General features: G+C 51.5%; 11 protein-coding genes across 11 annotated transcripts; 8 read left to right on the top strand and 3 right to left on the bottom strand.

Annotated features, from left to right (window-relative positions):
* Window positions 1-311: 311 nt before the first annotated feature.
* N7532_006379 (uncharacterized protein) lies at window positions 312-710 on the top strand (the record flags this gene model as incomplete). The annotated part of the gene is made up of 1 exon (XM_056618873.1): window positions 312-710. The coding sequence occupies one exon, from the start codon at window positions 312-314 to the stop codon at window positions 708-710; it is 399 nt and encodes a 132-aa protein (XP_056475032.1).
* Window positions 711-2328: 1618 nt separating this feature from the next.
* N7532_006378 (DNA-directed RNA polymerase I subunit RPA49) lies at window positions 2329-3935 on the bottom strand (the record flags this gene model as incomplete). The annotated part of the gene is made up of 4 exons (XM_056618872.1): window positions 2329-2578; window positions 2623-3338; window positions 3398-3726; window positions 3788-3935. 4 exons carry the CDS (start codon window positions 3933-3935, stop codon window positions 2329-2331), a joined length of 1443 nt encoding a protein of 480 aa, XP_056475031.1.
* A 1490-nt stretch (window positions 3936-5425) lies between these two features.
* On the bottom strand, window positions 5426-7389 carry N7532_006377 (putative MFS transporter; the record flags this gene model as incomplete). The annotated part of the gene is made up of 8 exons (XM_056618871.1): window positions 5426-5979; window positions 6033-6080; window positions 6133-6186; window positions 6248-6604; window positions 6672-6794; window positions 6853-7013; window positions 7076-7247; window positions 7377-7389. 8 exons carry the CDS (start codon window positions 7387-7389, stop codon window positions 5426-5428), a joined length of 1482 nt encoding a protein of 493 aa, XP_056475030.1.
* A 1730-nt stretch (window positions 7390-9119) lies between these two features.
* On the top strand, window positions 9120-10502 carry N7532_006376 (Rieske [2Fe-2S] domain protein; the record flags this gene model as incomplete). Its single annotated transcript, XM_056618870.1, has 1 exon — window positions 9120-10502. One exon carries the CDS (start codon window positions 9120-9122, stop codon window positions 10500-10502), a length of 1383 nt encoding a protein of 460 aa, XP_056475029.1.
* Window positions 10503-10726: 224 nt separating this feature from the next.
* On the bottom strand, window positions 10727-11351 carry N7532_006375 (uncharacterized protein; the record flags this gene model as incomplete). The annotated part of the gene is made up of 2 exons (XM_056618869.1): window positions 10727-10836; window positions 10898-11351. 2 exons carry the CDS (start codon window positions 11349-11351, stop codon window positions 10727-10729), a joined length of 564 nt encoding a protein of 187 aa, XP_056475028.1.
* A 2055-nt stretch (window positions 11352-13406) lies between these two features.
* N7532_006374 (fatty acid desaturase) lies at window positions 13407-14776 on the top strand (the record flags this gene model as incomplete). Its single annotated transcript, XM_056618868.1, has 3 exons — window positions 13407-13494; window positions 13555-14414; window positions 14468-14776. The coding sequence occupies 3 exons, from the start codon at window positions 13407-13409 to the stop codon at window positions 14774-14776; spliced, it is 1257 nt and encodes a 418-aa protein (XP_056475027.1).
* A 942-nt stretch (window positions 14777-15718) lies between these two features.
* N7532_006373 (uncharacterized protein) lies at window positions 15719-17140 on the top strand (the record flags this gene model as incomplete). Its single annotated transcript, XM_056618867.1, has 1 exon — window positions 15719-17140. The coding sequence occupies one exon, from the start codon at window positions 15719-15721 to the stop codon at window positions 17138-17140; it is 1422 nt and encodes a 473-aa protein (XP_056475026.1).
* A 272-nt stretch (window positions 17141-17412) lies between these two features.
* Window positions 17413-19067, top strand: N7532_006372 (glycoside hydrolase family 32 protein; the record flags this gene model as incomplete). The annotated part of the gene is made up of 2 exons (XM_056618866.1): window positions 17413-17802; window positions 17868-19067. 2 exons carry the CDS (start codon window positions 17413-17415, stop codon window positions 19065-19067), a joined length of 1590 nt encoding a protein of 529 aa, XP_056475025.1.
* A 974-nt stretch (window positions 19068-20041) lies between these two features.
* Window positions 20042-20433, top strand: N7532_006371 (Glycerol uptake facilitator protein; the record flags this gene model as incomplete). Its single annotated transcript, XM_056618865.1, is given in 2 exon segments — window positions 20042-20257; window positions 20269-20433. Coding segments are annotated over 2 exon segments (381 nt in total), but the record flags the coding sequence as incomplete, so codon positions are not given.
* A 31-nt stretch (window positions 20434-20464) lies between these two features.
* Window positions 20465-21625, top strand: N7532_006370 (MIP/aquaporin family protein; the record flags this gene model as incomplete). The annotated part of the gene is made up of 3 exons (XM_056618864.1): window positions 20465-20650; window positions 20710-21245; window positions 21307-21625. 3 exons carry the CDS (start codon window positions 20465-20467, stop codon window positions 21623-21625), a joined length of 1041 nt encoding a protein of 346 aa, XP_056475023.1.
* Window positions 21626-21995: 370 nt separating this feature from the next.
* N7532_006369 (putative isochorismatase family hydrolase) lies at window positions 21996-22691 on the top strand (the record flags this gene model as incomplete). The annotated part of the gene is made up of 1 exon (XM_056618863.1): window positions 21996-22691. The coding sequence occupies one exon, from the start codon at window positions 21996-21998 to the stop codon at window positions 22689-22691; it is 696 nt and encodes a 231-aa protein (XP_056475022.1).
* Between the last annotated feature and the right edge of the window lie 14 nt (window positions 22692-22705).

The raw sequence follows: 22705 nt of genomic DNA, 5'->3' as shown, positions 1-22705 counted from the left end.
ATTCAGCATGTTTCTTCAAACATCATCTCTGGGTGTTTCCTCGATCTCACCTGGTCGGCTTGGGGCCGAGAGTAAAACCTAGCAGTCCCCACTGATGATCATTCCTGAAGACGATAATCACTTCCAATTGAAGCCTATCACTTCTATAAATCCCTCGGTCTCACTCAGATGCATCTAGCATCAATGGGATAGCCCTGGACAGTCCTAAGGCAACTCCAGAAATTTATAAAAGCACCTATCTCTCCTAGCCCAACACACATCTCATCTCATCCATGGAAACCATTCCAAACTTCCATCCAAACAAATCAAACATGAAACTCCTCTCTCCTCCCCCTCTTCCTCGCCAGCACCCTAGCCGCGGAAGAAACCTCCTGCAAATCCTGCTTCCCAGCCCCAAGCAGCGACTGCGTCGAGCATCCGGACAAATCCCAACAGACGGCTCAACCCTCGACGACAACTCCAACAAGCTCTGGACCTCGGGCTCCTGCACTATCGAGTTCATTCCCAACGGTGGAAGTCCCAATGGAAATGACGTGCTGGGCATTGCACAGTCGTTCCTGAGTGACTGCTGCTCGGGCGATAGCTGTTCTGGCGTTGCGTATGATACGGAGTCTAGTACTGCGCTCCAGAATGGATGTCTTTGTTTCCATGGGGAGGGGAAGACGACTTGTATTTGTGGCGCTGGGACTCCTTCTATGACTTGTATTTGAGGAGCGTATGGAGTATACTAGGTGGTGAGTGATGATTCCTGGTATGGGCTTGTGGTGCTGATATTCATTAGTGGTGATACACTAGTCTAGTCATGAGATTGAGCTGTTATACTCGAGCTCCATTATCTTTGAATGCAACTGGGGTAGACTGAGATCGCTAGTTTATAGTACTGTATTACACTGTGAGTAAAGCTATCTTATGTTATAATGTTCAAGCGAACTCGTTGGGGCTTAGTAGATTCTCTGTGTATTAGTCCATTAATGTTTAGTGTAAAATAAATTGAGAGATTATGATGGCATCAATTTTTCTTCTCGGGTTACATCCAATATCCTCTCCGTCAGCCACTACCATATGAGGGGTAAGCCGACTAAGTAATTCTCTATCAAAGCCACTAACACACAGTATACTGTTAGAGTATGCCCAGAAAAATGAGATCTAGACCCCGTGTTAGCCTTCTAAATATGGCGGCCAATAAAATGAACGTTTGAAATGAAGCCGTTGTTATGTATCAACATTCTCTGTCCATGCTATTTGTTTTGATGCAGTAGTAAATGTGCTGTTCGATACTGTAAATTTTCGAATCGTTTGATACATGAGCCGATCGATCTACTGCAATCTACCTAGGTACCGCGCTAGCGTACCGCTGACCAGAAAACCCTCACCAAATGAAATCGCTACGTATTCCAAAGCCTGGGTAGAGACGAGAATAGATTAGGAATTAAATGACTTTTTTTGGAAAGCCAGATGAAAGTGTGTTGACGCCCCCTGGCCTTAGGTCCCTCAATGGCGGCGGCGTGCGCGGGTTGTCGACGCTATACATCCTGAAAAGGTTGATGGATGGACTGAACCATGCACGCCCCGATGGTGCACCAGCAAAGAAGCCTTGCGAGGTGTTTGACCTGATTGCCGCAGCACAATGGATAAATTGATCCAGTCTGTCTTCTAAAAGCAATGGCTAACCAATGCAGATTGATCGCAATTATGCTGGGCCGATTGGCGATGGATGTTGATGAGTGTATCACGGCATATACTAAGTTCATGAAACTGTCAAGCCATTTGAATCGGGAATATCCAGCATTTTTGGCAAAATCAAGCCCCAATCTGATGACCGCAGGCTCAAGGATGCAATCAGCGAAGTCATTCGCAGCTGCGGAGCTGAGTATCTATTAGTACACTATTGCTGCTACACTTTAACTCATCCTTTTTGCTGGTCTTTCAGGCGCCGAGATTACCGTAACCATGTGATGTGACACACTCTTTGCCAAAAACCACATCCTCGTCTCTTGTCATGTTTTAGATACTCAATAAAATCTATGGCCAGCTATTATGGTGCCAATTTCGCCATCAAACCCTACCTCAACCACTTCAACCAAGCAACAATGTGGTCTTTCTATATTGGCACCTAGATAAAGCTTACGACGGCAACGAAATTTTGGCAAAGGACAAAATCACTCGGTATCACATCCATGGACATAAGAATATGCAACAAATCCATTCATATATAAACATTTTGAAGAACCAATCGAACGCCGGATATATCACAAATGGCATAATACAACCATCTCGCACCCGCCATAGGCCAGGCAAACCGCTACAAACAACGAAAAAGCAACACGTCTAAGCCCGACCACCACGCTTAACCTTAGGGAATTCAAGCGGAATGCGCAAGCGAGCAACACGGCGCAAATTCGCTTCAGCCTGACCACCCTTGACATTCCATTTCTTATACTCCTTCCGAGAAGGCCTCTCGATGCGGCAGCCCAGCTCGCGGAAGTACTGCTGCATGGTGGCCGAATCGAGGCGCAGGTCATCGCGGAGATCGGAGGGGTCAGTTGCGAGTTCGTTGGGGAAGTTGCCGCCCAGGGAGCTGGAGCCGCCGTCTTGCGCGGGCGTAGGGGGATGTGCAGTGACAAGGCGCAGATGGTGGTGTGGAGGAGGGTGATGTCGTGCTTAGTGAGGGTGCTGCCGTCGGAGGCGAAGCGGCGGCGCACGGCATCGACGATGTTTTCGGGGAGGAGCTCGGAGGTCGACTCTTCTCCCTCGCTGGGGGTGGCGCCGGTGGTGTTGGAGAGGATCTTGCGGAGGAGTTCACGGGGTGGCAGACGCTTGCTGTTGGGGCCGGAGGAGGCTTGCCGGCCAGCGCCCTTGAGGGAGCGGGCGAATTCGAGCAGGAGCTGGATGAAGCGGAGGATTTGCAGTTGGGTTTGGTTTTCGGATTTGACGACTGCCACGACGCGGTTCGAGACGTATCGTGAAACAGTCACGACTGCAACGCCGGCTTCCACTTGCTCCTTCCACTCGCTGACGCCGGTCAACTGGCGCAGAGTAGAGTGGCCGCCGGGAACCAGGTTTTCGATAGGGTAGACGTCGTTGGGATGGGCAGCAGTAAGGTTGGGAGTAGGTAGGGGTTTGGCTGCTTGGACTTCGGCCTGTAATTCGGTGGCTTTGGCTGTGCCGGACAGGACGTCGGCCGGCATGGATGACATGAGGGCGGCACCGGCCTCGGTGACGGATCCAGCAGGCGCGCTTGACAGCTGGGCATTCTCGGCCCTGGATTGCACCATTTTGCGGGATTGCTTGGTACCGAATTCGTTGGTGAGGGCCTCGCGTTGCGTCCGCATGTTGTTCTAGTGTAGTTGTTAGTTTGGCCAACCGACTGACCATCGACAGAGTATACGGGACATACCATCTCATCTTCGGATTCCGAGTCTTCCTCAGCCTTGCGTGCGCGCACAGCGCCGCGGAGGGTGACTCGCCGGGCTTCGATGAGCTGCCAGGTCTTTTGCTCGGGGTCCACGACGGCAACGTAGTGCTTCAACTGAGAGTCCGCATCCTCACCAGTTCCCTCGCGACCAATGAAATCCATCTTTTGATGCTGGGAAGATTGTAACAGCATCTCCGAGGATACAATGCCAGGATTGCGAGCGATTGCGGCGGACTTGGAGACATTTCCACGGGACTTGATATACGGGTCCCAACGAAGAGACTTGGTATTCTGAACACCTGGGGTAGTAGCTGCAGAGAGTTCAGCATTAGCAAATCGAATTTCAATTCTCTTCTGGTAACTAGCACTCACCAATAACCGGCGCCAGCTCGCTCTTATCCTCGACGACACTAGCTTTCAGCGGGGGAAGAGCTTGCAGCTCCAAGGCGGGTTTTTTGCTGGGGCGACCATTGATATCGGAAGCGCGCTTGCGCTTCTTTTCGGTCTTATCGATGGGCATTGTGCAAAGAGGCCGTAGAGACCGCAGTGACTTTGAATGCAGCTCGAGGTATCTCAGTGGAATCGATGTCAAAAGTTGTCGGCAGAAAAATTCCCTAGCGGCGATTATGGGGCAGGCGGTGAAGGGTTCCGCACAAACAAAATTGGCGTCATAAAGTCTCATAAGGCGATAACAATATGCAGTGAGCATAGCGATAGCCTCAAATATCTTTTCTTATATTCTTACGAGAATACGGAAATAATACTGATAGTCTTCGTCAAACCGTGACCAACGAAAAGCTACAAAAATGGAAAAGTGATGCTTGTGCAAATATTTTGGTATTTTAAACTCTCGTAAAGAACCTCTCCATGGCCCTAGACCTGGCGAAACGAATTGCCAGGACTAGAAATTGGGTAAAATTGACCAGTCACCGCAATGCCAGGCTCAACGACCAGTTCAGATCCAGTAGGAATAAGACGGGTCCTCCAACCCTCTTCCTGAACACAGGAGTCTCTCCGAGAAAATAACATTGCCTGGCGACAGATCGATCGACGTTCAATGAATCCGAAGGGATTGAAAGAGTGAGAGGAACGGATAGTGTTTGAACAGCGGATTCCATCGACCGATCTGTGGCTTCGTCTGGGGGCGGCGGAAACCATGTCCGGGCAAGCAACTCGATAGCGAGAGACGTGGCACGATAAAAAACGAGAAAGAAGTCGTATCATCGATTCATCAGTTGTCGTGTTCAGCGTTCAAACATGAGCTCGACATGGGAGCTGAGATGGTGAGGGGCGAGTAGTTTATTTGCTAGAACAGAGTTAGTCAATCGATTTCTTTTTTTTTCGAGATATGCAACTCAATTGCTGCATAATGCAGGAGGAACTCACGATCTGGCGCGCATCTTTCTTCTCTTGCGCTTGAGACGGCGAACGCGCTTCTTTCTCCACTTAGCTCTCATCTTCGAAGAGGGTTCGAAACTGGAGGGGTAAGTCAGCAATCATGTCCCAAAGTTCGAGCTTGGTCCTTGGATCCTTGGATCCATTAGGGGTGGCGACTCACACTTCTTTGAGGATGAGGAGAGATGGTTGAAGGAAAGACGAAAGTGCAGCGGCCCGTGTATTTGAAGTGGGCGACAGATTCGCTAAGCGAGGGCCGCTAGCCGCTTTGGGCAGCCATGATGTATACGACACGTGACGGATGGAAGTGCTTGGAAAACTAGGGTTCACGACGGGCAGCACATACGCTCAATATCCCATCGCTCGTCAAATTATTAATGGAATTGGTGAGAGATTTTATTTTTGTCGATGCATTATGTTCGTAGGTTTTGATATTAAAGTGGCCCAGCTGAGTCCAAGCCCTAGTACATATGTTCATATCCTCAAGTGTTTGAGCGTTAAGTCATCGATGCCGTCCAAAAACGGAAAATGAGTTCAGCAATCCATTAAAAGTGTCCATGGAACCGCAGCAAGTGGTACTTGGTCAAGCTGCGTTCCCTTCCTCCGAGCTTTGCTCTAGTAGGTGTACTTATAATTGGGTGCCAGGTCACCTAGCATCTCCTCCTCCGAGTCCGAAATCGCATTCGGGTCCACAGCGGCAAGTTGCTCGTCCTTCTTCTTGTTGTCAAGCCATAGAGCCGCAACGTAGACGAAGATCGAGATCACGGTCAACCCGCAGAATCCGACACAAATAGCGTATCCCGTCGTAAAGGTCTTGTTGTCCGTAGCAAACGCAAAGGTGGAAATGATACCGCCAATGTTGCCAAATCCGACCTGCCAGGCAGTACCCACGCTTCGTCGGTGGTGACCACCAAGGTTCATGGCGAACCAGCAGACAATGACGGGCATGGCGCTGTAGCAGCCGGAGGTGACCAGAAACAGTGCACCATACTCGACGTGGTAGCGGTCATGGATGCCCAAGAGCATGCCAAATCCAGCCACGGCTGCCGCGATCGGGATGAGAGTGAAGACAAATCGATGGCGCAGACGATCGGAGAAGTATGCGATCACCATCGAGAAACCAAAAGCCACAGCCCATGGCGGGATGGAGTAGAGCTGGGTTTTGACCGCTGCGAGCAAGTGTTAGTAATGATATCGCAACAGTGGAGAGTCTTGTACGTACAGTCATAACCAAAGCTCTTGATAATGGTAGGAGCGAAGTAGGCGTATCCTGAGAAAGTCAGCATGTAATGATATCGAAGAATTGGACGAGGGCAACCAACCGTATGCCGGAACAATCAAACCGAAGTACATGAAGCCACCAACAATGACCTTCCCTGCAGGAATTGTTAGCGCATTCGGAACAGAATACCAAACTCGGGCAGAAGCTGCACTTACAGTCCTTGAATACAGCCAGAACCTCCTTCATTCCCAGCTTAGCATGATGAGCAGACTTGCCGACGTCTCTAGCCAGCTTCGCGCGAACAAAAGCACGCTCCTCCTCGGTCAGCCAAGAGACCTCCTCGGGGAAATCCGACATGAAGAAGAACAGGATCATCGCAGCGACGGAGGTAATCACGCCCTCAATGATGAAAACCCAGCGCCAGCCCAGGTACCCGCGAATTCCCTCCATCTGTCCAAGGCCGTATGCGAGCAGGCCACCAAATGCGCCTGCCAGTGTCGTCGAGCTGAAGAAGAAACTGAAGCGCTTCTGGGCCTCGGTTCGAGTGTACCACATACCCAGCAGGTAGAAGCCTGTAAATAAGAAGGTCTATTAGCGCAATTGTTCGGGTAACACTGCATTGGGAAGAGGGCGACTCACATCCGGGGAACATGCCCGACTCGAAGACACCCAGGAAGAATCGGGTGGTCATCAGTCCACCCCAGTTCGAAACGAATCCCTGGCAAAGCATAACAATTCCAAACATGAACATGCAAAAGGTCACTAAAAGCGGAGTTAGTTCAATTACTGCTTCATCCGAAATAGAGCGCGGGAGACATACGCCAAACATGAGGCTTGAACTTTTTCAGCAGGATGTTCGATGGAATTTCGCAAATAATATACGGCACGAAGAATATAGTCAATGCAGTGTTGTACTTGTTGCCGGTCTCGAGATCCAATTCCTTGGTCAATCCCAGAATAGCCGCATTACTGATATTCACACTATGCGACGCCGCCATTAGCACAACATTGTCGCAAACCACAGCATGGCGCGCGCGACTTACCGGTCCAGGAAAGCCAGCAGGTAAAGGATACAGATTGACGGCAAGACATGCCAGTCAATCTTGGCCATGAGCCGGCGCTCGGTGGTGTTGACGAGGGGAGGAAGGTCCGAATCGGAGTTGTAGTTCTCCTGGCTGAGGACCGGACTGTGGCCATCGCCCTCGGATTTGACGTCTAGGGCGCGCACGCAGTTAGCAACAGACCTCAGGTCAAGGTTCGCAGCTCCCCGCAAAGCCATGCAAAGGGAAGCGCATGCGCGCAGGGAATTTGCGGGGGAGCTCGATCTCAGATCGGGAGACTCACCTGGAAGGCCCATGATTGGATGTGACCGCGAAAATCTCGAGGCGGGAAGGGGGACGAGGTTGCCAAGGAGGGGACGCAGGTGAAGACGAGGGGAAAAACACAATGGGGCTGTCGGCGAGCGCTGATCACCGCGGAATGCAGGGATGGAAATGCGCAGTATGTCCGGGGGCAGACTGGGACTTAGCAGGAAGGTCTGGTCGGAACTCCAATGTACCACGCAATTCCAAGCAGCACCGCGCACAGAGGAGGAAGAGAGGGAGACGCAAAGAAAGAGAGGAAAAGATTTGGACGGCCGGCCTTTTTGACTCACGAGCCCCAGAATAGCTGTATACGACTCTACATCTGCCGACCCACTCGACGCGACCCGATCTCGGCCTATACAGTTAGTGTGCCAGCAGATCTTTCAGTTCGCCCGCCACCGCTGGAGTGATCACCTCAGCGACAGCGCATGCATATCCGCAGTACTAACACTGCTGACTCTGCTCTGCTTTACCCTACAGTAGTGTAGGCTACACTATCCTAGGGCATACATATTTTGTGCCAAGTAGACTGTGGCCGACCTCGGGTATTCCGCTCCCCCGCAAACTTTGCCAGCCTTAAAAGGGGCACCGGCCCCTCGGCTCGCATTACTAACCATCCTAGCCTACCCTAGGGTATGTACATGTACATCTTACTGTACTAGGGCATAACTAGGGCCAGGACTGGATAGTCAGCCGGAATCACGCATAACCGTGCATCGTGCAACCACCATCAAAAAGCTTCAATTCGCCAACTAGTCTGTACGCGGGTTGATATCGACGATCCATATCGCCTAAGGCAGGCAAGGCCACTTGCGAGCTGTATGGTCCACACCCATGGAGCCTCTATTGACCAGTTTTCAGAGAGTGGGCCCTTCAGCTCTTGCGATCGCGGATCCTCCATGACCAAAACCTTTCCCGTGCCATAAACTGCAGCAGAAACATAAAGGGTTTCGACGTAGCTGCACGTACTTGCATCACAGCCTTGTACTAAATGTCAGCCGGACGGCTGGTGGTGCTTAGAGAGGAGATTGGTGTTTGGGTACATATCCCAAAAAAGGTTGTCGATTCACATGCAATTACCCCTTCGGGACAGTACACTACATGAGACCGTCAAGCTGGCCGGGCCAGATGCACGGATGACACTGAGGCTGCATCTGATAGATAATCACCCGACGGGGCTCGAGGCTTATTTGTGCGAAATTAATCATTCTATGTTAGCCTCCTGTAGGTAGTACAGAGGTAAGTTCTAGCTGTAAATAGAGTCGATGTAACCGCTCCTTCAATTCTAGAAACATTCAGCACCGTTCTGTCCCTGAAAAAAACGTAATAAAAAAAATAAAAAAATCAGACGTCCTTGATCTCGCATACATCATAGAGGCGATCGAAAATTATGTTCGCTTTAGCTTATCTGGGAATGGAAAAAATGAAGTTATCGAAACGCGTTAGGGAGCAACGGTGTGGGGCGATGCCTTCGTACGTGTCGTCGTTCTCTTTCGAGGAGACTCGGTATGAATTAGTACAGATATCAATGCCATGAAAAAAGGTAAGGCATCACGAACGATTATTTCCATACTTTTGCGAACATCGACAGTCATGGACGTTGCTACTCATCTTCAGTCCACTCGGTGGATCAGTCACGTGATCACATGAGAATTTGATGGCACCATCAGATCCTCATGGCTACTTCAGCCACACCACTGGATCCGCAGCCACAAGTATCAACATGCTCATCAACTGCGGTCCGCTATCGGACTTCGTGCAGGCACGCTACGTGATCCATCTCTCCACGGGGAAACGCTTGGTGCTTTTCCGTCTGCCGGCCATCGACCCATCATGTTCGAAACCCAACGAGGCGCAAGGATGGTCGTATTTCTCCATGGAAGCTGAGTGCCCACATGCTGGCGGTCCAATGGCTGATTCCAGCGTGGACATCGAGGATTCAGCTTACGTCGTGTCGTGCCCGTGGCACGCCTACGATTTCAATGTAGAGACGGGTGAATCGAGCGTCGGCATCAAGGCCTGTACTTTTCCTGTGGATGTTCGGGATGGATCAGTGGTGCTTAATTTCCCCGTTGAGGATGGCGGGAGTGTCTCCCTCGGCAGGATCGAGCCTGTGAGCGAGAAGGTCAAACTGAAGCACGCGTGTCCTTCAGACAAGCCGGTCAACTCAACAGAGAAGCCTGCCAGTGAGAAACAGCAGCCACAACCTGCATTTATCCCGCACGACCTAGGACCCGCACACTATCTGGATGAAAAAGCGACATTCTGTGACTGGGCAGTGCACATCCTCAACACCGCAAACCCAGAACACAAAATCGAACTCACAACCCACCTCTTCACGATCTTCACAGCCCGCGAAGCAAGTTCCAAGCCCATGGGCCTAGGCCGCGGCAAACTGCCCGCACCAAATCAACCACCTCGCGAAAAAATGGTCGAAGTCGAACCAGGCGCGATGCCACGAACCGGCAAAGGTGGTACACTTAAAAGCCGAATTGCAATGCTCCACGCCCTAGCCAACATCGAACTCTGGGCCATCGACCTCGCAATCGACATCTGCGTACGCTTCGCAACCTTCCAAACCACTACATCCAAACAACTCCCCCGCGCCTTCTTCCACGACTGGCTGAAAGTCGCCAGCGACGAAGCAAAGCACTTCTCGCTGCTCCGCACACGCATCGAGGAAATGGGCTCGTACTTCGGTGCCCTGCCAGTGCACCATAGTCTGTGGCAGTCGGCGTTGGAAACGGCGCACGACCTGCGGTCCCGGATTAGTATTATTGCGCTGGTGCATGAGGCGCGCGGGTTGGATGTTAATCCGATGACTATTCAGAAGTTCCGCGTCGCGGGCGATGTCGAGAGCGTGGGGGCTTTGGAGGTTATTCATAATGATGAGATTACGCATGTTACGACGGGCCATCGGTGGTTGACTTGGATTTGCGATCAGGAGGGGACGGATCCGGTGCAGGTGTTCCGGGCTAATGTGTCGAAGCATTTCCGGGGTGCAATTCGGGGTCCATTTAATGAGGAGGCGAGGTTGCAGGCTGGTATGGATCGGAGGTATTATGAAAATACGCCCTCGACTGGTTCTGGGATCGCGGCTACGTGATTTTCTTTTTGATGATATGTGATATGGATATATGAAAAGCGATGATCGGTCGAGTGACCGAATGAAATGCATAGCACTGGCTTTTTGATCAAAATTGTATTCGCACTAAATAAAAGCGTTGTACGTGGAGACGGCCGAATCTCACTCCGGATTCTATTAGCATTAGATCATGTACACACCACCTCCCTAATTCATCAAGGTCGCATGGTTTTCGAGTGTTGGCTTTAGACAGCAACAGGCTTAAGATCCACCTTGTCGCAGTTGGAGGGGATAGTAGCGTTGTAAAAGCGGTTCAGATAGAACAGCTGCGGCACACCATGGTACCAATCGCAAGCTAGAAACCATCAGCATTAGCATCAATCTCGTCAGGGCAATTCAAGGGGAAAAAAACATACCCAACCACCCCCCAAACCCATTCTGCTCCGACCAAACAAACTTCCCCTCCTTGATGGCAAACCCATTACTACCACCACCAGCATTAATCTCAACAGGCTCCCAAGCTAACCCATCGAACGTAATTAGCGCATACATCTCGAGGTCGGGGCGGGAACCGTGGTACTTACCGGCGTAGTTGGTGTCGCCGGTCGCGACAATGCCCCAGGGGAACTCGGACTGCAGGTCGACCAGGGCCTGGGTGCCGTTAAAGTAGACGGGGCTGGCCTTGTCGCTGCCCTTGGTGAAGACAGCGTCGTTCAGGCCCGCACCTGTGTGGTAGGTTTGCAGGTAGAGGTCATTGTGGGCTTCGTTTTGGGCGCCGCTGGTCTTTAGGTGGAATTCTTTGGTGGAGCGCGCGACCGGGGTGGCGGTTGCGGTCGCGACGAGGAGGGCAAGGGTGCTGAGGAACTTCATTCTGGATGTGAGACACTGGAGTAGTTGTGGAAGATGGGGTGGTTGTTGGAGAAGGTGGAAGTGTAGGGAGTTGAAATGGTGGTGGTGCAGGGCGGGAGGAAGGTTTATTTATACGCTTCGCCCATGGTGGATATCTATATAAATCACTCACGGGCGCACGCAATCCCGCTACAAGGGTACCTATGAACGCATGAATTGGCCCGAGAGCTCCGATCGCTCGTGAATTGTGGATGTGAGATGGCTGAACCATGTACAGAGTGTTTGCGCGACGGAATATCAGCTTGGCGGCCCAATGTTTACCTGCAGGAGGTATCGTGCGGCGTGTGTTCCAAGGATCTGAGGCATAAGCGACAGAAGCAACGTGCCTCCAGGTACAGAGAGGAGCTCGTTGAGAATCCTCGTTCGCCACTCAGGGGATTCGAGATGCAGATCCCCCCGCAACGGGTTACGACGGACGAGCTGCGGGACTCGGCAGCGGAGGATCTGAGACATGCCTTGCTTTGCACGTACCTACAGGTTGTGAGGTAGGGTAATGCTAGTGGCTAGTGCAGGAAATGTCCAATGGATTTGAGTGCGCTGTGGGAATGTCCTTGGGAGACACTTGCTACGCCGGATTGAGCAATTGGTAGTGGTGTTTTGAGGGGGGTGTGAATATGATGTCAGGGCTGCTGACTGCTGGAACATAGATGCAGCCTGGGTGTGATCTATTGGGTAGGATTTTGGTGGCTAAAGCTTGCCGGCCTTGCACTAGTGTAGAAATCATCTTGGTTGACTCGAGTGCATTCTATTGCTGTTTATTTTGGGCGCCATTACATGACTCGGCAGGTTCGAGATTCTTTATTTCTGGCTTCTCCTGTTCATAACTGACATAGGGATTTCGTCTTAAAAATCCCCGCTCAAGTCCTCAGGTTCATTTGGTAGTACTCAACAAACCTGCAAAGTCAATTCTTTGATCCCCCTGAACTGCGGAAATCCGACTTTCGGTGAGGGTGGATTTCTATGAATCCCGAGTGGATCTTCAGGCCTCCAACCTATCACCAGGGAACGTGGAAATCGCATATTCGATCATATGATATTATCAGATGTATTCTTGTCGATGCTTACTTTTGTCCAAGCCCGTAAGTTTTGTAGATTTCTGCAGTTAGTGATCTTATTATACCATACCTTAGGTATTGTGATCCATAGTGTATGTACTGGCAGTGCACAGATCAACTTCAAATAACAAATGTCACATTAATGAATCGGAGATCCCAACCAATGGCATTATTTGATCTCATGAGAATTGATCGACTGCAACAAATCAACCGATCCAAGGAACAGCAGACTACACTAGTGTAGGGTAGGCCGATGGACGCGGAACCCGAGATGTTGATCAGCTGCGGGTTGGGCTAGTTGCTTGGCCGAGCCAGGTGCATTTAGCTCCGCTCTAACAACGCATTTGCTGGGGGATCCGGAGTATTTAGTCGAGCGTAGATCCCAGATGGATGTCATAAACTAAAAAGATATCTGCTATTTTAAAAATACATTACCTTCGTAGAAAAAATAAAAAAGAATCGAGCCGGGATGCTGTTTATTTACGTGGGGCTCTCAGGCGGGAGCTGTTTTCCGGGTCGAACTAGAGCTGCGACCGTGGAGTCCCCCTGGATTCGGTGTAACACATTAACTGCGCGATTGCGCCCGGATGCAAACAGAAGCGGACGTTGATGTATATGGAACGCCTTAGTGTATATTAGTTTAAAATGTCGAGACCATGCTGTGTGTTTTTCACGACATGAATGCCCTACTAAAAAAAGTACAGTACTATCTTCAAGGCAATGTCATGTCGACGGACCCACTCTTCCCCCGAAAACTCTTCCCCTGACGACGTCGCATCTGATGGAGTCCTAAGTATACGGGACTGCGCTGCCCATTTTCGAGTTCTTGCATTATCACATCCCTGATCGCCCTTCCCGACGCAGGAGTCCCCATGGTCCCGCGTGTTTCGGACTTGTGATCGACGTAAATCCCGGCTGCATCGGCGCCGATTCCCTGCGAAGACCCCGGTAGTCGCCCAAAATGGATCCCTCAACCTACGTGGATCCCCAGCTCACCACCGCGGATCGCCTGGTGATTGATGCAGTCATCGACGACCCGGCTGCAAAGGGTAGGCCATGCCCGTCACCGCGACCTGTGCCTGCGATGCACCCCCATTAACGCTCACCAGGCGAGACCACCACCTCCACAGAGCCGCGGCTGACGCTCGGGGAGACCATTGAGAAGCTCCAGGGCATGAACGATGCCTCGCATCCGGCCTTTGACCCGACTGTCTTCCAACTCTGGGACACGCCCGACCTGGCCAAGCTGCCGGCGCCCATCCAGCAATATGTCCTGCAGCCGTACATCAACTGGGCCCAAGGCGTTGTTCGGTATCGGACGGACGTGGTCATGTTGACCCATCTGATCCTGTATTTCACCACGCTTGTTCCGAGTGCCTTCTATCTCTACTACCATTTCACCTGGATCCATGGCATCCTGCACTGGGCCATGCAACTCCTCTGTTGCGGCGCCTTCACCCTAATGAAGCATCAGCATATCCACATGAATGGAGTCCTCGCGCCCAAGTACTGGCTGTTCGACACTCTCTTCCCCTATCTGCTGGACCCGATGCTGGGCCATACATGGAACTCCTACTTCTATCACCACATCAAGCACCACCACGTCGAAGGCAACGGTGCAAACGATCTCAGCACGACAATGTTCTACGACCGCGACAGCGCTTTCGACTTCGCCTGCTACGTCGGCCGCTTCTTCTTCTTCGTCTGGCTCGAGCTTCCTCTCTACTTCTGGCGAAAAGGACAGGCCAAGTATGCTGCCAGAGCGGCCTTCTGGGAACTCAGCAACTACGCCACCATCTACCTGTTGTACAACTACGTCAACGCCCGCGCCACCCTCTTCGTACTGATCCTCCCGCTCACGGTAATGCGGTGCGGACTGATGGTCGGAAACTGGGGACAGCACGCCTTTGTGGATCAAGCGGATCCCGACTCGGATTACCTCTCCAGCATCACTCTGATCGATGTTCCGGTAGGTCTAAACTGTCAAGGAGTAGCTTCGGGGACGAAATTAACAAATAACAGAGCAACCGCTTCTCATTCAACGACGGATATCATACATCCCACCACCTGAATCCCCGCCGCCACTGGCGCGACCACCCGGTGGCATTCATCAAGCAAAAGGAGCAGTACGCAAAGGAGCGAGCGCTCGTCTTCCGAAATGTGGATTATATCTTCATCACTGTCAACCTGCTCCGTAAGAACTATCTCCATCTGGCAAAGTGTCTTATCCCCATCGGCGACCAGGTCAATATGACTCTGGAAGAGCGTGCAGAGATGTTGCGCAGTCGGACGCGTCGGTTCTCGCGTCCCGAGGAGAAGAAGACGCGCTGATGTATTGCGATCTTGTGATATCTCTTCGATTTGCTTGAGGTTACCACTGCCATATGATTAATACAAAATTGAGATAGATAATAGATGTCATTGATATTCAAATTCGCTGCTAAATATTTTGAAGTACGATTCTATCTTACAGAAAAGGCTTAAGATACCGGGCCCCTGCAGCTGGAATGTTTCATTCTTCTAGTGATCTCCGGAGAGGCCTTTGTTCGTTGTAGCAACACTACACTAGCGTAGAGTGTATTGTACAGCTGGAGCACGACGGGATAAACAATATTAATTCTCCATCTGGAAACCGAATCTTCGGACATATCTACCCCGAGGCCCACCTCGCATTGATGCATGGCGGGTGCCGCCGCGGTGTATCATCGCGTGAGACCGTGCATCCCGGCGAATTTCTCGGCATTCCTCATTCCTACACTTACCACCACACCTGCACAAATGCACCAGCTCAACATGTCCAGCAAAATAGACGATGGTAAATCGATCCCTGTTACATCTCCTCCCGTGTGTATGGTGATGCTCAGCAGATGACATAGATAAATTGCGGCGTCGCTCACGAGGCCTCGAGACATCATCGGATCGATCCAAGCGCCAGTGCGTGTTCAGATCACCCCTGGCATCAAGCGCAGGGTTCCATCGTCTCAGGGACAGGCACGCATCGCAAACTGGGCTCGAGCCAAGATCGTAGCCCCAACCATCGTGATGATTGGGCGCCCATCACCTGATCCCTGTCACTCAGACTGATGCGGGGAAATGTGCGCCTTGCTTTTGTTTCCTCCCCGAATCTCCAAGAAAAGAGGAAATCCCAAGGGGCGATCCAGAAATCAGGGGAGCGGCTTATAGACTCCGCGACCCTACACTCGCTGCTCCTTCACCACGTTCTCTCTTTCTCTTCTCTTCGGCTCACCTCCTTTCCAAGGGGTTTTTGTTGCGATGCGGTTATTTCCCTCCCTGGCGCTTGCCTCTCTTGCTGCTGGCTTTGTTGTGCACGAGCGAGATACCTGTATTATATTTCCGGAGTCGCTTACACATGATGGTGAAGCGGTCGATGATGCGCCTTCCATCCATGAGGCCTTTGAGCGGTGCGGGAAGAATGGCAAGGTCATTTTTGAAAAGGGCCATGTCTTCAACGTCAATTCCGTGATGAATACCACCGGCCTGGAGAATTGCGATGTCTCATTGCGGGGAGAGCTGCGCTTCTCTACCGACGTCGACTACTGGCTCGCGAATTCATATTCTGTCGTGTTTCAGAAACAGTCGACGGCCTGGTTGTTCGGTGGTGAAAATGTCACATTCCGCGCTGAGGAAGGTGGCTGGTACAATGGGAATGGGCAAACGTGGTATACGCAGAACCGAAACCAGTCCAACCAGCCCGGTCGTCCGATTAGTATCACATTTTACGACTCGAAGAACTTGCATGTGGACGGCTTGTCTATCATCCAACCCCAGTTCTGGGCGACGTTCGTCTGGGCGAGTCAGAATGTTTCTCTCACCAATTTCTACGTCAATGCGACGAGTGATGATGAGTGGGGGACGGTGAATACCGATGGCTATGACTCATGGAATAGCAGGGACCTGCTCGTGGAGAACTGGGTTGTCCAGAACCAGGACGACTGTATCGCAGTGAAGGGAAATACTACGAACCTGCTCGTTCGCAACGTCACCTGCCACTGGAACTTCGGTATGGCAATTGGGTCGGTCGGACAATATGAAGATATGCCGGATTATGTCGAGGACATCACATTCGAGGACGTCCGCTGCTACAACTGCATGGAAGCAGCCCTGATCAAGACCTGGCAGGGAATTCCAGAGGGCCACAGTTCGAATGGCAACGGCGGCGGCGGAGGCAGTGGCTATGTCAAGAACGTGCAATTTCGCAACTTCGAAGTGGAAAATACCGCCTTACCCATCCAGATCTCGCAATGCATCTACACCGAGAACGGGCAGAACTGCAATACGTCCAAGATGGCCATTTCAGACATCACATACTCGAACATCAAGGGAACCTCTCGGTACAATATCGGCAGCTCAATCTACTGCTCGGACGTACACCCCTGCCCCGGAATCAAATTCGAGAATGTGGAGCTCGACTCGGTGAACAGTACCCTCGACCTGCCGCTGTATGGCACAACCTTGCAGGACGAGGTGTTCCAGTGCACAAACATCATCGACCAGGAGCAATCCGGTATCCCCTGCAACCGCAAAGCACCGAGTAATTACGGCCAGGCCGTGTTTACAAATGTCAAGGACGACAGCTCGGCTACTGAAGATACAGAAGACAGGACGGAAGAAAGCACTCGAGACCCGCAGGTGCGACCGAAGAAGAAACCGCAGGAGAAATTGGCTTGGGAATGAGGCAGCCGAAGATACCCCGTGCCCGAAATTTTCTCCCGAATTACTGCGATCTTGACACCGAGCTGGTGCATGTTTGGAGCATTGGATAGCGCAGTGGAACAGAGTTTATATTTCTCCGAAGAAACGAGGGGTGCGATGTGGGTATTCATTTCCCCACGGGGAGTGACTGTAGAAACGAGGGGTATAAATATGCCCTGCTCAAATGGCTTCCTGAAATCTCTACACAATTCTTTCAATTTAATCTCAATCTCAGAGATTCTCTTCATATCACAATGGTCACTCTAAAAGCCCTATCCCTGGGCCTCCTCGCCAGCCCCACATTCGCAATAAACTATACACAACCCTACCGCCCGCAATTCCACTTCTCACCGACAAAGAACTGGATGAATGACCCAGCCGGACTAATCTATCACAATGGAAATTATCATCTCTACTTCCAATATAACCCCGGCGGCATCGAGTGGGGAAATATGTCCTGGGGACATGCGACGAGTGACGACCTAACGCATTGGCAAGAACAACCTGTCGCCCTGCTTGCCCGAGGTTTCCCCGACAATGTGACGGAGATGTTCTTCACAGGTAGTGCTGTGGCGGACGAGCAGAATACCAGTGGCTTTGGTGCTGGTGGGAAGACTCCCCTGGTGGCGCTGTATACTTCCTACGTAAGGATATTACTTCTTTTCCCTGGGTTGCAGATCCAATTATCTAACTTTTATTTGTTGAAAAGTACCCAATCGCCCAGACTCTCCCAAGCGGCAAAGAAGTAAAAACCAATCAACAATCCCAATCCCTCGCCTACAGCCTAGACGACGGCACGACCTGGACAACATACGACGCCGGCAACCCCGTAATCCACAACCCACCCAGCCCCTACGAGGAGGAATACCAAAACTTCCGCGACCCCTTCGTCTTCTGGCACGCCGAGACAAGAAAATGGATAATGGTCAGCACCCTCGCAGGAATCCACAAACTAGCCCTCTGGACCTCGGACAACCTAAAAGACTGGTCCCACGCAAGTTTCTTTGGCCCCTTCAATGCCGTCGGCGGCGTCTGGGAATGCCCCAACCTCTTTCCGCTTGACCTCGACTCCTCCACGAAATGGGTCATGGTCATGGGACTGAATCCCGGTGGTCCGCCTGGGACCGTGGGATCGGGGACGCAGTACTTTATTGGTGACTTTGATGGAACGACTTTCGTGCCGGATGAGGATAGTGTTTATGAGGGAAATAAGTCCGCGAATTGGATGGACTGGGGACCAGATTTTTATGCTGCGGCTAGCTATAATGGGCTCGATGAGCGCATGGCTGTTGGCTGGATGAATAATTGGCAGTATGGCGAGAAGATACCCACGTACCCTTGGCGCAGTGCAATGTCTACGCCGCGACAGCTATCGTTGAAGACGATTGGAGGGAAACCGACTCTAATCCAGCGCCCACATGCCCAGATCCAGTCCATCGAAGGGAAGGATCACTCTTCATCATGGAAGTTCTTCGAAGAGGGAACTCAAGACCTCGGCTCTGTGGGTAAAACCCTCGACATCGAGCTGAGTTTCTCCGCATCAAACGCAACCGACTTTGGAATCATCGTCCAAGCAACCCCAGATTTCAAAGAGCAAACGAAGATCGGATACAACTTCACCAGCCAGATGATATTCGTTGACCGGCGGAACTCCGGCGAGTCCTCATTCGACGGTACCTTTGCGAGTATCTACCATGCGCCGCTGGCGCCGTCTTACGATGGGACGGTGCATCTTCGGATTCTGGTGGATTGGTCTAGTGTTGAGGTTTTTGGAGGACAGGGAGAAACTACACTTACGGCGCAGATATTTCCGGATAGGAGCGCGACATTTGCGAGGCTTTTTTCGAACGGTGGAGGAGTGGAGGATGTGAAGGTTGATATGAAGAGGGTTTCTTCTATTTGGAATTAGGAAGGAGACAGATTGAGGAAAGCCTAGTAGGGTGGAATCTTAGCGGCTATAGCCCACGGCTCCTTTGTCCGATTTGTGCAGAGTAAATTCAACGAGCTTTTAAGAAATATGAAATTCCATCGCATTTCTAAAAATTAAACAAAGAAAAATCTAGAAAAGACGAAACTCTCTTCTTGGCATCAGGTGCTGATTCGTGGGTCGAGATAACATAGTTGCAACACCATGATTGGCGGGAATCCCACCAGCTAGTGAATGACCCACGTACCAAGATGTGTCATGTCAAACAAGCTCTTTTCTCTTGAAAAATGTGATCGGTACTAACCCATGGCACCTGCGTGATTTCGGCCCAGCATGCCGATATGATACTGTGGCGATCATCAGGCTTGAAAACCAATTTGGCCCGGGCATCAACTTGATGTCAACAGCGGGATCGAACACAGCCCTGATTTGCGAGTCCACCACAGTCTACTCCCAGCTTTGCGGGGGCCGTCTGATACCCTGGAATTCATAATCGGGCAATAGATCTGACCGATCGCGAGCTGCTATAGGTAGATATGGAATTTCGAATTTGCCTCCCATGTCCCCGGACGAACCATCGTCAGGTTGATGGAGTCGATCCGGAAGATTTAAAAGTCGTCTTGAGACCTCGAGACTTCTTTCAGTCTGTTTCATTTGGAAATTTCATTTCTTTTTGAAGTGCAAGTCACTGGGATAAATTATTATGGCGGGAGGGAACAGCGAAGGCCACAAAATACTTCCCCACCAACGCTGAACCCGATTGAAGAGCGACATACGCCCAGACTCAACTTCCTCGGTTGAGACGCTGGGCCCCTCATACCAACAGAATACTCTCAGTGAAACTCAGCCCTCCCTGCATAAACGACAAACCGACAAACCCCCCAACCCAAACCCGACACCTTCAGAAAAACCTCGCGACACTCACGACAAAACCCTCAACACCCTCCACCCAAAGACCCGCCTTCTTCCACCAACCAACCGAAAAAGCAAGCACATACCAAATACCGTCCCTACAAAACAAAACCATCAGCCAGCAAGGCAACAGCATCAGCCAATGGCCTTCCCACTCGCTAGCAGGACTCGGCATCGCCCAACCAGGGAAAGTCTACATGGACCCAGAGTACCAAGGTCTCAACCCCCGATATGGCAAGAACAATGAAAAACCCATCTGGGTCTAGCAAAGCCCTTGCCGAGGGTCGTTCGGCTAGGCATGCGCCGCGGTGATAGCAGTGCGCAGAAAGCGTATCAACCAAATCAGCACGGGGAGTCTGAGCCCGCGCCGGAAATTGGGACTACGCCTGGTCTATCGTCTACGCGCTCTGGAGCTGGTAGTGTTCAGCAGGGATAGCAGGGGCTGAGCTATGCCTCTGCGGCGCAGTATGGAAACACCTAGGGAACATGTAATATATGCGCCGCAGCCGGATGGTATGCCCCGACCGATTGAGACTGAAATCAAGGAGCCGCAAGATGGGAGTACAGACGTGCCGGCTCAGGAGGAGGAGTTCTTGAATACGTGGGTGAAATTCCGGCATTACATGAAAGAGCCACTAGCGGAATGGCTTGCAGTATGTCTCCACCACCTCCTAAAACACAACAGCCAATCCTAACACTATTTCAATCACAGACAACAGTCGCAGTATTCATCGGTCTAACCGGCACCCTCTCAATATCAACAGGCGGCACCCAAGCCGGAGCCCGGCTCTCTCAAAACTGGTCCTGGGAACTAGGCATCATGATTGGAATCTACATCGCCGGCGGCGTTTCAGGTGCACACCTGAACCCAGGTATATCCATCGCGCTCTGGATCTTCCGCGACTTCCCCGGCCGCTGCTGTCTCTATTATATTGCAGCGCAGATTCTCGGTGCCATCACGGCTGCGGTTTTGGCGTATATCTTGCATCGGGATTCTATTGTTGCGTTTGCGCCGACGGTCGAGCCGGGCTCGGCTGGTTTGGGCTTGTATACAGGGCCACTGCATCATGTGAGCTCTGCGATAGCGTTTTTTACCGAGTTCGTTGCTGGTGCGCTGCTGCTTTGTGTTATATTTGCGTGGGTTGATGATGGGAATGCGCCGCCTGGGGCGGGTATGCATTCTTTCGTTATTGGGTTGGTTGTTTATGTGCTTTGTATTTGTTTGGGGTTTAATACCCGGGGAGGGGGGTACGTGCAGCTCTTACCATTCGACGCAAAATTATGGTCTGGGTGCTAACTTTTTCTTTAGTTGCCTCAACCCCGTGCGTGACTTCGGACGTCGTCTTGTTGCTCTCATGGCTGGGTATGGAAGTATAACCTTTACGGAGCATGGAGGGTGGTGGTTCTGGGGCTGCTGGGTGGCTACTATAGGTGGGGGCTTGACGGGGACGTTTCTGTATGATATCTTGATTTTCATCGAGGGTGAGTCGCCGGTTAATTATGCCCGGCGGCGGAGGCACCGTACAAAGCTCAAAAAGGACAGTAAGTGGAGGAAGCGACATGGCATTGGGAAGAAGGTACCCGAGTTGGAGGATGGGATTAAGGATTTAGAGGAATTAATTCTTTGAAATTGGGATAAGATATTTTCTAGTACGGTGCTTTTCTAAGCTAAAATAGCATCTATAGATTGCGGTTCATATCTATACGAGTATGTTCGAGGGTACAATACAATGTAGCTGTTGGTCTTGTGATGTCATGGCGCAGATAGTCTCATTTGGCCTAAGCAATAACCAATATCACCCGAACAGGGGACCACTAATTCTACAATACTCCCATTCATCTTCCCAGTTAGAAATTACGTTGTCAAATCCCAGTCATCGGCTCCTACGTCAACCGGGCAGAGCAGCGTGACTCACTCGCCGACCCGCATATAAAATGCAAAAACCACACCTCTTCTCCAAACACCGACACGACACATCACACTCAGGCCCCTCCAATATGACAGGCCCCCTTGACCTCAGCCACCCAACCGCCCTCCTCCTAATCGACAACCAGTCCGGTTTCTCAGACCCAGCAACCCAATCCCACTGGGGCAACAGCCGCTCCAACCCGCTCTACGAAGTCAACATCCAAGCCCTCCTATCCGCCTTCCGCGCCGCGCGCGAAGTATCCCAGATCCCACTGGAAGTGATCCACATCTTCCACTCATCCGTGACGCCCGGATCACCTCTGCACCCCGCGCATCCGGGACGGGGTATCCGGCCGCTGGACTTTGCGGTCCCAGCCTCGGATGGCTCGGAGCCCGTGTTCTGGAAAACGGTGAACTCGTCATTCATCGGGACGAAGCTTGAGGCGCATTTGCGCGAAAGAGGTTTCCGCCAGATTATTGTGGCCGGGTTGACGACGGATCATTGTGTTTCGACGACTGTGCGCATGGCGGCTAATCTGGGGGTTGTGGATCGAGATGTTGACCAGGGTCCTGTGCTGATTGGGGAGGATGGGTCCCATGTTGAGGATGTGAGGGTTGACAAGGGGAGGATTGTTTTGGTTGCCGATGCGACGGCGACGTTTGGGAAGGGGGGTTTTGATGCGGAGACGGTGCATAGGGTCTCGGTTGCGAGTTTGGAGGGGGAGTTTGCGGATGTTATTGGGGCTGAAGAGGTTGTTAAGGCTTTAAGGAGAGTTTATAATTAATCTAATACTTCTAA

Source organism: Penicillium argentinense, assembly GCF_028826775.1.
Source record: "Penicillium argentinense strain IBT 30761 chromosome Unknown utg000005l_segment0_segment0, whole genome shotgun sequence".
Lineage (NCBI taxonomy): Eukaryota > Fungi > Ascomycota > Eurotiomycetes > Eurotiales > Aspergillaceae > Penicillium > Penicillium argentinense.
This window is presented reverse-complemented; position numbering and strand designations above follow the sequence as displayed.